Genomic DNA, 13,751 nt, shown 5'->3' with positions numbered 1-13,751 from the left:
CCAAAAGAGGCTGCTGTACAGTGTAGAAACGGACATTTCCGTCAGTCTCTTCCATGGGGATGGGGAAAGCAGTGGATCGGGTCTGGGGGACCGCTCGGATGATGCCCCGAAATGCACAAGCCACTTCTGATTTCATGAGCTGCGGTTCGTAGAGGTTGATTAAAGTATCGATAAAAAGCCAATGAGACGTTCTTTTTCTCTTGCGATCTTTTCTTTTAGCAAAAATATCATGCAGTCTTTAGTTCCGTACCCTCGAACAGGGGACTAATGTATGTTACTCGTCGTTTGTTTCAGAAGGAAAAGAATTCAAATACTTTAAATGTTTCTTTTGTATTATTCTTAAACATTCAAGTCATTCTATATAATACGTTTCTCTTTTTTTGTTGTTTTTTTACACCAGTAAAGTCCTTTAGATTTTACACACGCATGTGTATATAGAAATATAATATATAGAAATATGCATATACATATGTATCAACTTTTCATATATGTGTACACATATTTTCCAATTGTATCAAAGCCAATTCAATGTGCTCTCAAAATATGGCCCATGTTTCCTAGGGGAACGCATATCAATTCACATAATACAACCAATAGATAAGGTTGAAGAATCCAAAAGTGATAGGAAAAATGACCCGGGACCACTTGTCAATGGTGCTAACATCCGCCAAGTTGGGGATTTTGAGCTTCAGCTTGGACGAGCGCCTTCTTAGCCGGCAGTTGGCACGACTGCGCATGCCGCTGCGGTCCAACGAGTGGTGGCTGAACCCGTCCCTTGAAGCCATGGGCTTGCGGAACTGCACTCCGGAGCTGTCAAAGGACATGAAGGAGTTCCGTGAGTCACTGACACTGCTGCCAACATCAGACGGCATCATCTCATTGTTCATCTCCAAAGTGGTGAGAAGAATGTTTCCGTAAGCGTCCACCTTGAGACAACAAAAGAGAGAGAAGGATGGTCATGAGCAGCCATAGTAAAGGGACGGTCCTAAACTGTCTCAAACAGCGTTCAACGTTTCATGCGGATGCAACGATGATGTGATGTCACAGTTACAACAAACTCTGGTAACACTTTATTTTGATAGTCCACTTTAGACATTCTACTACCTATAAACACATTTGCAACTACATGTCAACTAGCAGTCATTATAGTATTAGTAAACTGTGTGCTTAATATCTACTAACACTTTATTTTGATGGTCGATCAACAGACGTTCTACTGACTGTGAGTAACTTTGCGAGTACGGCAACTTATTCTACTAACCCTAACCTAACAGTCTACAAATACTCTAATGAGAGTTAGTTGACATGTAGATGCAAAGTTACTTACAGTTAGTAGAATATCTAAAGTGGACTATCGAAATAAAGTGCAACCCAAACTTTACTTAGGAAGAGAAAACTCTTTACAAGAATCATTTAAAATGCGATGGCTAACACACACACACACACACACACACACACACACACACACACACACACACACACACACACACACACACACAGTAGTTAATGACAATATTTCATCAACTTCCGAGTCTACTGTTTCAACTGATAGGATTTCTAAATGCACGTACCCCGACTTTTCTTTGCTCCTCGAGATACAGATTTCTTCGTTGTGTATATGACCTGAGGGTGTTGCTTTGAAACGGCGCTGAAATTGAGTCCTTGCAATGTGAAAGAAAAAATGAAGAGAACATTAAAACGCCCATATAAACTGACAATCAAGCAACAATTTTCAAAGAATACAAAAGTGCATAAATGTGAGGGTGAATAAGAAAGAGCTTGCATAAAAGACACAGACACAAATGCTTTAATTCAGTCAAAAACTCTCATTACTCTGGTTTAGTCACTGAGCTTAGTCCAAACAGTTGTTGTAAGTATGAAAATGTCTGGCATATTTTGAGAAGGGAAAAATTAATCGGTCTATCTCTACGGTACTCGGATTGAAAGAGAAGCCTGCGGCAATAAAGCAGACTAGAATCTGATAATGTAATGACAATGTAATTTGTAACTTTCCGAGCAAGAGGAACCTCTCTTAATAGTGAAATGCAGCTTCAATCAAATGAAATACGTCACTGATTACGTAAAGTGATGGTTAATGGGCTATTGAATATTAATTTTTAGCGGTGATGTGAAGCGATTCATTCAGGCGATAGTTATTTTGATGAGTGAAGTTGTTCTGCTTACAAACTAAGTGCATACGGATTCATTTAGACATGCATGAACATTGTCAACGGTTATTAAATTCATTTAAATTAGCTTTTAATTAGCACAAAAATGAACTCTGCAACCGTTATAAATGGTTTACAAGAGACCTTGCGTACCTGTTCCCTCAGACGCTTCTCCTCATAGCGGGGACGCTCGTTGTTGGCTTTGTTTAGCCTTTCGTGGATCTTTTTTTGCTGCTGGGGTCCCCTTCCAAAGAACACATAGTTTACGAAGGCATATTCGAGCAGGGCCAGGAAAACAAAGACGAAGCAGCCCATGAGGTAGACATCGATGGCTTTCACATAGGGGATCTTTGGGAGGGTCTCCCTCAGGTGGGTGTTGATGGTTGTCATAGTGAGCACCGTAGTTACACCTGCAAGAAAGCCATTTGAATGAACCATGTCTTGTTCACGCGACTTGCGTCGGGGCATTCATGGACCACTTAACAGGGACGTCATGCCCCTACTTTATGCCCAAGGTGCAATAAGACATACCCAAAGAAAAAAAAAAGTGAAATAAGACATGTCACTATTTGGTGGTCTTAGAGTAAGGATTCTTTTAATGACCAAGTTTAAAACCTGCCATAACAGAAATCTTTTTTGGGTTCAACTTTATATTAGGTGGCCTTAACTATTATGTACTTACATCAAAAAACAAGTACAATGTACTTATTGTGTTCATATTGAATTGCAAAACACTTTTTCTGCTATTGAGGTGGGATATGGGTAAGGTTAGGCACAGGTTTGGTGGTATGGGTAAGTTTCATGGTTGGTTAAGGTGTAATGGATAGGTCAACAGTGTAAATATAAATGTAATTACAGAAATTAATTACAAATGTAATAACATGCACGCATTTTTTAAATATTAGTACAGTATAAAAACATGTATGTGCACAATAAGTGCATTGTATCAACTGATTAATTTAAATGTAAGTCCATTAAGGCCACCTAATAGAAAGTGGGACCCTGTTTTGTCTTTTAAACAAACTAAATATGTAACAATTTCAATGCTAAAAAATAGCAACATTCTGGCGATATACTGCAGAAAAAAACAGACATAGTTTCACAAAGCTTTATGTCCTAGAATGCTTTGGGCTGGTTTGCATAGCCCTGTACTTGTGAAAAAAACAAGGTTCTTTGTCAGCTAAGCATTTGTCACTGAGATGAATACATTAGGAATGCTAAGGACAGTTTTCTCAAGCTATTTTAGACATACTTGATCTACATAAACATTGGATTAGTCTTATTTTAATTTTGTACCTGCATCACCCGCATAATTATACTTAATGCAAATCTTCCAGTGAAATCACTGGCAAACGGAGTCAAAGTTGAAACCGCTTGAACTTTTGAGCATCATGTAAGCTTAAAGCTTCACTCAAGTTTATTGCATTGGGGAACACTCATGCAGGTCATGTGAAAGGGTTTCAAGTACTTTAATCATGATTGACAAAAAGTATAGAATATAAGAATATCTGAACACTCAAAATGATTGATATTGTTTTATACAGGGAAAAAATCACTTCCTGTTGAACAAAACGTTAAAGGTTACCCAGGGCCACACGAGCAGCAGAGGCATCGTAGTTAATCCAGAAGGAGACCCAGGACAAGATTGTGATCAGGATGGAGGGCATGTAAGTTTGCAGGATAAAGTAGCCTATGTTTCTCTTGATGCGGAAACTCAACGACAGCCGAGGGTATGAACCTGGGAAGACACAAATACACAGCAGAAGCCAAAAAAAGAGAGATGTCAACATGTAAGTGGAAACACAAAAGAGCAAGCACAGGAAAAACAGATCTACAATTTGCAATTGTCAAAGTCTGCACTTTGACAACGGATAGTCATTTTCCCACTTGTTCAGATGGAGCATTTCATTTCCCCAAAGCAATGGATTCCTTCCCAGGGACTAGTTCCATTCCAATTAAACATGGCAGAAAGTCGCAAACATGGCAGATTTGTCTGAAACCCCCTTCTCAGCAGGCAGCATCTATGTCCCTCTGAGAATTGTCACAAAAGCCTGCAGTGTCTTTTTTTATTTTATTTTTTTTATTTAGCTCTTTAATACAGGGAATTCGAGAGAAAAAAATTACAATTATGTAACTCAAGAGCATGTCCCGTTAATTTGTAAAATCTGGTGTACGGTTTAAAACAACTGTAAACAGCATGTCTCAAGAAGCCTTTCCAAGATTGGCCTCCACATGCCTGCTTAAAAACGATGCCACTAAATGTTAGGTGTGGTATGAATAATTGACTCATTCAATGTACTGATTATTCAAATTGCTATGGCTATTTATTAACATTAACGGAATATTCTTGTTTATTCCCTGTGGTTCCAATCTCCCTGCACTTGGGCTGCAGTGAAAGGATTTTGGATAAGGATGCAATAGAACAAATTCTATTGGGAGCTTAGCAGCAATATTATCCAAGGGAAAGGGAATAACTTGATCAGGCTGTAATTTAAAACATGTGAATTAATTCAACACATTTGAAAAGGAACAGTACCTGATGTCTACACTCTAAAAAAATATTGGGTTAAATACAACCCAGCACTGGGTGAAATATGGACAAACCCAGCAACTGGATTGTTTTGACCCAGCGGTTGGGTTAAATGTTTAACCCAACCTTCTGGGTAGTAACCCAACCACTGGGTCAAAACAACCCAATAGCTGTCAGACTCTGTTCCTTGTTTTGTGTGTGTTTTGCTCCCCATGTGCCTTCCTTGCCCTTATTTGGTCCTTCCTGTTCCTGTCCCCATTTAGTTCTATTAGTTCCAGGTGTTCCTTGTTATTAGTTATCCTCCTCACCTGCCTGCCCCTCGTTATCTGCCCTATTTGAGTTCTAGCCCGTTTTGTTCTCTCTTGTCCGGAATTGTATATGTCTACCCTTGCTACGTGTGTTTTCCTTGTTCCCTGGATGTGATTAAAACCTATATGTTTGAATTCCACTCCTCATCTCCTTGCTCCTCACAGCTCACAGTAGCGAACCATGGCAATAGCTGGGTTTGTCCATATTTTACCCAGCGCTGGGTTGTATTTAACCCAGCATTTTTTAGAGTTTATCAAAGCTTGCATAAAATTGATGAATCAACAGCAGCACTATTTTTTTTTTTTTTATTAGTCACTCTTGTTTGGACAATTGCCCATAAATCTCCCCATTAAATAAATACGAGCAAGAACACTTAAAATGATAGCCACATTTTTTACATTAATTTAAGTTGAGCAGTGCAGCGCGATAATCTTAAATCTTAGTAACTCTTATTCACTGCATTGTTTTCAGTGACAGTTTGCTGAGGCCATGTATTTAGTGCTATTGTTAACCCCATGTGGAGTACAACATTAAAGTAGTTGAAACTACTAACTAAACTACATTTTTAGCTGTGACAGTAATTCAATTATTTTCAGAACTACTACTTTTTTTGCCAACAGGCAGCAGTGTAACCTGTTAAAATTATACACCACGTGATTCACTTTCACTTTTCTTTTTGGAGTCTTTGTCTGTATATAGTCCTACTCCTTTTTCTTCTTCCCTTGGGAAAATAGCCACATGAGAACTAACATCATCACTTTTACACTGCATCTGTGCTGGCTTTTGTTCACACAGATTGTCTGGGATTGATCCCGGGAATGTTACTAGGTCCTGATCCCAGTATCACATTTTCTGGCATTCCAACTCCAAGTTCACATTGGAGGCATTTAGTAGAAAAGGAAGACTCAGTGTGAACATCAGCTTAGCTACAGAAACCCAAAATGCTCAAATTTATCATTGATCTTTTTGTTCATGATTTGAAATATAACATGACATGAGCAATGCCAAGGGCATGGGTTAAGTTCACACACACACACACACACACACACACGCATGCTGTGTTTCCATGTTTTATGGGGACATTCCATAGGCGTAATGGTTTTTATACTGTACAAACTGTATGTGCTATTGCCCTACACCAACCCTACCCCTAAACCTACCCCTTACAGGAAACTTTGTGCATTTTTACTTTCTCAAAAAAACGAATTCTGTATGATTTATAAGCTTGTTTCCTCATGGGGACCTCAAAAATGTCCCCACAAGGTCAAAATTTACTATTATTACTATCCTTGTGGGGACATTTGGTCCCCATAACGTGATAAATACCAGGTACACACACACGCACACACAGAAAACACAAACTGATACATTGAATGCAATGTAAGTTGCTTTGAAAGTGTCAAAGTATTTGGACCAAGTGAATCGTCCATACCTGTAGTAAACCTCACTTCTCTGGACACAAGACGTAGCTCCACAATGGAAAACTGAGGCAATTCCAGTTTGTCCACACCTGTCACAGCATTGTCCCCTCCTTGCCAGAAGAATACGATATCATCTGTGGTATACCCATCTACGGAGATTGTAAACAATAAATGTTTAATAATGTATGTGTATTATACAACCATAGCACTGGACAATGACAGTTTTACATCTAGCAGACAGATTTCAGTGATGATTTCTAAAATGAAAATTGAACTACATGGCACAAACTACCGGAAGGCACAGAACAAATTAGTTTATTTCATTCATCAATGGTGACAAAAATGTGATTTGTGTTTTAGTGAGGTGGAAATTGGTCTGCATTACGTGTCGTTATCAGCACTGTTAATTGCACAGATAAATCGTTCTGCTGTGTGGCATCTAGTTGGTCGCTGTGTTCAGTTTCATCACACATTTTAGAGTGTTTAATGTGCTTTCTGTATGACAAGCTGTGTCACAATGAGGAGGCGAAAATGGCAAGAGGTATACAAATGAAGTGTTTGCCAACATTTTGAAATAAAAACTAAATAAAATAAATATTAATAATACTTCTCTGTCTCTGCTTTTCCAACCACTAATATATACTATAATGTTGCAGCTTGGTGTGACACAATGAAAATGGAGAAAATTGTAAAACATTTTTACGCAAATGATGTAATTCAGACAGAGATTTATATCTGCTAAGTGCAAAATTTAGGCATTGAATGAAACGATTCACATGAGAATGGCTTTATAAATGGTATACACAATGAGTGAGACAAATTAAACGATTTTGTGAATAATTTACACCAAATTAAGTCATTTATGTGAGAGTTTTGTTTGAAAAATGTATGTAACAAATGAGACGTAAGAAAAGTTTTATGAAAGGTTTACGCAACTAATGCAACTATTTACAGAAGAATGTTTCATGTTCAAACTATTTTTTTTAATTAATGAACCCTTTCTGCATTAACTGTGATTTATCAATGATTTACAAATAAACTTTTTCTTGTGTTTCATCAATGCAGCCCACTGTGCAGTTAGTGACACCTAAAGCATTAATTTATTGGAATAGCAAACATTAGTGTTCCAAAAGTAAGGAAATGTTGATACTAGCAAATCTGAAAAATCTCATGCCTCAGCAAGGCAGTAGCATCTGACCCATTGATCTGCAGTAAGCATGAAACAAAGTGCACGGTGTAATCATTCGAAACACAAATCTAGCTATTTGACTGGGCTCCTCTGATGTATCCATGATAGACAGTGCACGCCATCCTGGTACGACTGACTGATCGATAGAGCAGGGCACCTCATTGATAAACCAGCAAACACATTCAATCTTACCTATGTCTGTCAATTGTGCCATGAGCCCTCAGTGTCAAAGCCCTGCAAGAACATTTATCACTCCTGACACCCAAAGACAAGAGTGGGCAGGACTGCGGATATGGGTGATTGCTCTAAATGGGTTTAATGATTACGCTTGCTTACATTAGGTATCTGTGGAGTGTGACAGAGATAAGAAGTAAAAGTGAAATTGATGAGCTGGATGAGTTGTCTGCTGTTGTCCATGGTCACGGTTTCTTCAAGGTGATGTGGTTAGATCCTGAGTCAGAGTTGGTGTTTGTGCAGTGTAGGTTGTGAAGACGATTGATGGAGATTAGACTATCACGCCAGTGATGGGGATTCTGATTTATTTTTCTCAAATTTGTTCTTTTGAATGATCCAGTTCAAATGAAAAATCTGTTCTTTGACATCATTGCGTGGCATCTGATTTCCTAGTTCCAAAATCATTCTCAACAGCTACTAAAGCTCACTGGATATGATGACGACAAAGTGTTTCACAGCTAGACATCTCCAGTTTGTAGTAACTTGCATAAATATTTGTTTCATTCATTGTCTAATTGCTTGAGAGGTACTTTTTTTTTTAAATCATTTTTTAATCATTTTTTAAATAATTGAGTGAATAATATGTACACTCTAAAAAAATGCTGGGTTAAGTACAACCCAGTGCTGGGTAAAATAGGGATAAACCCAGCAATTGGGTTGTTTTGACCCAGCGGTTGGGTTACTACCCAGAAGGTTGGGTTAAACATTTAACCCAACCGCTGGGTCAAAACAGCCCAATTGCTGGGTTTGTCCCTATTTTACCCAGCACTGGGTAGTATTTAACCCAGCATTTTTTAGAGTGTAACCATCTAATTCATAAACAGTAACTCGTTTGGGTTAAATGTTTAGCCCAACCTTCTGGGTAGTAACCCAACCGCTGGGTCAAAACAACCCAATTGCTGGGTTTGTCCCTATTTTACCCAGCACTGGGTAGTATTTAACCCAGCATTTTTTAGAGTGTAACCATCTAATTCATAAACAGTAACTGTAATCTGATTATGAGCATTTTAAAATGAAATATACTCTAATTACAAGTACTTCAATTTTGGAATCTGATTACATAATCCAGATTACATGTAATCAGTTACTACCTAACACTGGGTAGGAGGTGCTATTACACTCTAAAAAATGCTGGGTTAAAGTTCGTGTGAACTGGAAGTTGCTGCCGACTTTATTTCAGTGTAGTGACGTATTTCCAGCTGAAACGGAATATTGAATAGAGGGCGGGGTTTTATTTTTGCGCTCCTCCTCTCTGTCTCTCACTCATAGCAACCTAACGGTTGGAGGGGTGTGTTTAAGGATATTCTGCCCAAGCCGTCAAACTGACGTCATCAGAGAAGGAATGCCATTCCAGAGCGGAAGTAAATGTTCAGATTTTAATTAAAGATTACTGAAACAAACTATTTTTTTTACAGCAGATTAACTTGCACTGATTAATTGTTCACATCAAGACTAGCAATGTGCGCTAATAAAGTAAATAAAGTCAATTTTGATTTCATGCGGACTTTAAATATAACCGAGAGCTGGGTGAAATATGGACAAACCCAGCTATTGGGTTGTTTTGAGCCAGTGGTTGGGTTACTACCCAGAAGCTTGGGTTAAACATTTAACCCAACCGCTGGGTTTGTCCATATTTCACCCAGCACTGGGTTGTATTTAACCCAATATTTTTTAGAGTGTACACATCTTCTGAAGGAGTCTGGACCAAAACATGGCAAAGAAGAAGCAGAAACAAGCACTCGCATATGTAAGCAGATATTAAATAAATAAATAAAAATCTGGCAGGGAAAGGGTTAATTATGTTTTATTAATGTTTTATTAATAAGGGTATTCATTGTAATTTCAATTTTCACACTTATGTTCAGGTTTTTGCTGCCATGATTCATCTCATGAAGAAAGAGAGAGAGAAAATACAGAGACAGTTGTGTAGAACACATCAAATTATGTTCTCTACGGATATAGTGTCCTAGTATTACATCTCAAACATAGCCAGTATGTGTATGTGCATTCACATTTCCTTTCACTTACAACTCTCAATCTCCAGGGTGCAGTTCTGTTCATCGAGGGGGTACCGTCTCAGGTCCATCATGCAGGCTGCTGTAGTGGTTATTCTGGAGAAAAGGACAGCAAAAAAACAAGGAATGGATAGAAAGGGAGAGAGAGAGAGAGAGAGAGAGAGAGAGAGAGAGAAGAGAGACACCGTTACCTTGGTAACCTTTAGGAAATCATAGCTTAGCCTTGACTGCACCATGTGAATATCTGAGTCATGAGTAATGCTTGGAATCTATTCTCTTATTCTAAGAAAAGAAGAAAAACAAAAAAAGAGAGGAAAATGCAATTATTGGTAAGCAGTCAGGGTAGATTCGTTCATTCCTTTTTTTTTTTTTATATTGAAAGTAGAAAAATGAGAAAACGGCTCCTTTTCCCTTAAAAACAAAAAACGAGAATTCAGCTTAAGTGAACTCCACTCAATGAGGTCATAAGGAGCATTATGAAACAGATTTATCAGAAGATCACTGATTGGAGGATGCCTTAATCAATTATTGACAAGAATGAAAAATGTCCAACAATTAAGTTTCAAAACCGCTTGTCCCATGCTGGACTGCTGGGATGCTCACTTATTCATTAAAACAGATGAGGATTACTAGTAAAAAGGGAGCATGACACAAAAATAAACTCTTAAATGTATATACAAGCCATAGTGTATGTTAGCTTCTTTTCAATTAATTGGCCAAACCAATTTACAAAATAGTTAATTAAACTGGTCTGAATAAAAATGTTTATTCTTATAGGTACATGCAAATGAATGCTTCATTTGAGTAATGTTCCTCCCCATTGTCATAGCTTTCAATTCACAAATGTTCACGTGCATGTTTAAAGTTGACACATTGTAATCAATCATGACACATGACAAGGACACTGACATCTAACCTGGCATGACATAAGAGTATTGTAAGTAAATTATGAAAATGTATTATTTTAGGTGGACTATTCTTAATTTTTTTCATATCTTCACCTGTTAGCTATAATGTTGCAACTGGAAATTCGATATTATATTATATTATATTATATTATATTATATTATATTATATTATCCTGCTTAATCTGTGTACACACAAAACACTGAGAACTGAGTACGCTAAATTCAGAGCACATCATCAACAAAATGCTAGAACTGACCAGATTTGACCAGCTATGCAGAACATTTTGACAATGCTTCAAAACATGGAGCTCATTTTTCAAAACTTTGCACTGATGCTTCTGGGTACCTTGAGACAAAACGCAAGTTAGTTAGCAGTCGCTGATCAGAAATGCATCTCTCAGCACCTCACAGCATTTGAAGTAATCGTTCACACAAAAATGAAACATCTGTCATTATTTAGTCATATTCTTCCAAAATGTATGATGTTATTTCTTCTGTTGATCACAAAAGAATACCTCCCTGCCCTCGCTATATTTCGGGTGGGGACACACACAGTTTGTGTGTTGTCTGCTTGGGAGCGAAGCACGAAGATGCAGCTCTCTTGCGAGCGTTTGTTACTGCCTTGCTTCGCTCTCCGAGGGCTCTCTTTGAGGAGGGAGCTGTCATCGGCGTTTCTCGTGGTGCCGGCCCCGCTTTCGCCGAGGCGGAGCGGTGGCTGTGCTGGTGGGGTTCGCATATTGATCCGGTGGAGGTAATGTAGATGGGCGAGACACAAGCATATTATGCCTAATATTATAATGAGCAGCTTACTGTGAAGCGGAGCTCGCGCAGTCAGCTCTCGGGGAAAAAGAGCGGGGCTGATTATGCTTTACCCGCGCACAAGCATTATGTCTGGGGAGCGGAGCTCGTGCAGTCAGCTCTCGGGAATAAGGGGCTGATTGTGCTTCTCCCCGCTCTGACTATGAGAAGTTAGATATACAGGGGCTCTTGGGATAAAAATTTCTCGAGTAAGAGCACGTGTTTACCCCTCTTCCTCTGAGGAGGTTGAGGTGGTCAACAGGGGCTGCTGGGCGGGAGCAGCCCCAACCAACCGTGTTCCAGCTCCTCATATAGGGAGCGTCACTTCTCGTACTCCTCAGAATTTAGAGTCAGAGTGGCGCTCCCGGGCCGAAGGCTTCTAGCGGAAGGCGGATCTGCGGACCGTCATTCCCACTGGATAGTCTTCAGCTAAAACGTCCTGACGCCTAAGGCCCAGGACTTCTGAGGGCCGGCCCCCTCTGGGGAAGAGTGGTGTACACCTCATTATACGGTGGCCGTCTTTCCTCAGTGCTCTCAGGAGATCGATCTGCCAACCCTGCCACCTACTGTGCTTCAGGGCGCAGCGATCTTCGGCGAACGCTTCTCTCAGTCACCGCTCGGAAATGTAGCAGTACTAAGAGGCTCGCTACTTCTTGGGAGGTTTCTAGGGCAGCTAGTTCGGCCGTTCCCTGCTGATCCGCCACTTCAGGGCACCGACCTAGGGATCTAGCGGATGGGTTGGAGACAGCTCGCCCTTTCTCTGCTTGCACTCCCTAGATCCAGCGCTCTCTCTCGAGGCTCGGAAGCCCGCGCTGCGGTTTCTTCCCCCTCTGAGTGAGAGCTGCTGTAGCTATTTTTCTCCAAGGAGATTGATATTGTTTGTGTGACCAAGCGGCTCGCTCGCTGCCGAGGCAACGCGTGTATTACATCATTTTCGATTTTCAATATGAACCTTATTACACCAGACCGTGTTTACTCGTCTGGTTGTTTGATTGCATTTAATTCTGAGGAATAAAATGAAGTATCGTCTCTCCTCAGTGCCCTCAGGAGATCGATCTGCCAACCCTGCCACCTACGGTGCTTCAGGGCACAGCGGTCTCCGGCGAGCGCTTCTCTCAGTCACCGCCCGGAAACGTAGCGGCACTAGGAGGCTCGCTACCTCTTCGGAGGTTTCTAGAGCAGCTAGTTCGGCCGTCTCCTGCCGGTTCGCCGCTTCAGGGCACCGACCTAGCCGCGCTGATTACACCAGAGATCTCATTATTCATTATCTCAGTCTGGAAAAAAAAGAGACTGATTCCCTTAGTAGACCTTTTTGGCAGCGTGGAAACTTCTGCCAAATGCGTCTCATTGGGTCCTGCACACTGTAGAAGAGGCTACCGAATTAGGTCGGTTCTTCTCCGCCTCGTTTCAATGGGGTCATTCCCACTCTGGTGGGCCTTGTCTCAGTGGGTCCTGCACACTGTAGAAGAGGCTACCGAATCAGTTCGGTTCTTCTCCGCCTCGTTTCAGTGGGGTCATTCCCACTCTGGTGGGCCCCGAGCAGGCTCTGGTAATGGAACAAGAAGTTAACACTCTCTTGAGGAAGGAGGCCATCGAGGTGGTTCCTTCTCTCGACAGACAGTTTGGGAGATTTGCTTTTGGGGGCAAAAGATTACCGGGTTATTCCGTACAATCTGAGCAGATGGTGGTTCGGCATCGAGATGTCGTTCACGCTCACTTGTAAGAGCCGTGGTTTAGACTTAATGCCAAGAAAAGTGTGCTTTTTCTGATAGCAGCTGCGTCCAACGTGATACCTTTTGGCCTGCTGTACATGAGACCCCTACAGTGGTGGCTCAAATTTCAGGGTTCTCCCTGAGGGGAATAAGCTTGGTTCTTGTCTCAGGGCCCGGTGCTGGAAGCTCCTTGTTAACTGCCTGGAGATGCTGGCTGTTTCTCTAGCATTGAAACACTTTCTCCCAGACCTAAGAGGTCTCCATGTGTTGGTGCACCGACGACACAGCGGCGGTTTCTTAAATCTACCACCAGGGAGGTCTGCGTTTGCGCTCCCTTTACAGGCAAGCGCACCAGATCCTTGAGTGGTCCCAGGGCAAACTCCTCTCGCTGAGAGTAGTTCACATTCCTGGGCATCTCAATATGGGAGCAGACATCCTGTCGAGGCAGGGGCCGAGGCCCGGGGAAT

At 40.7% G+C, this 13,751-nt stretch overlaps 1 protein-coding gene across 1 annotated transcript in view; it reads right to left on the bottom strand.

The window, feature by feature from the left end:
* Window positions 1–453: 453 nt before the first annotated feature.
* The window catches only part of LOC107661713 (gamma-aminobutyric acid receptor subunit beta-4-like), a 48,660-nt gene continuing 35,362 nt past the window's right edge, over window positions 454–13,751 (bottom strand). The window contains exons 5-10 of the mRNA XM_016451456.1: window positions 9,880–9,962; window positions 6,440–6,577; window positions 3,754–3,906; window positions 2,322–2,578; window positions 1,572–1,661; window positions 454–926 (exon numbers count right to left, since the gene is read on the bottom strand). Coding sequence (XP_016306942.1) covers window positions 573–926; window positions 1,572–1,661; window positions 2,322–2,578; window positions 3,754–3,906; window positions 6,440–6,577; window positions 9,880–9,962 — 1,075 coding nt within the window. The 3' untranslated portion in view covers window positions 454–572. The remainder of the gene's footprint in view (window positions 927–1,571; window positions 1,662–2,321; window positions 2,579–3,753; window positions 3,907–6,439; window positions 6,578–9,879; window positions 9,963–13,751) is intronic.

The sequence above is a fragment of the Sinocyclocheilus anshuiensis genome, unplaced genomic scaffold (genome assembly GCF_001515605.1).
Source record: "Sinocyclocheilus anshuiensis isolate Anshui unplaced genomic scaffold, SAMN03320099.WGS_v1.1 scaffold207, whole genome shotgun sequence".
NCBI lineage: Eukaryota > Metazoa > Chordata > Actinopteri > Cypriniformes > Cyprinidae > Sinocyclocheilus > Sinocyclocheilus anshuiensis.
The sequence above is the reverse complement of the archived record's forward strand: the minus strand, read 5'-3'. Positions and strand labels throughout refer to the sequence as shown.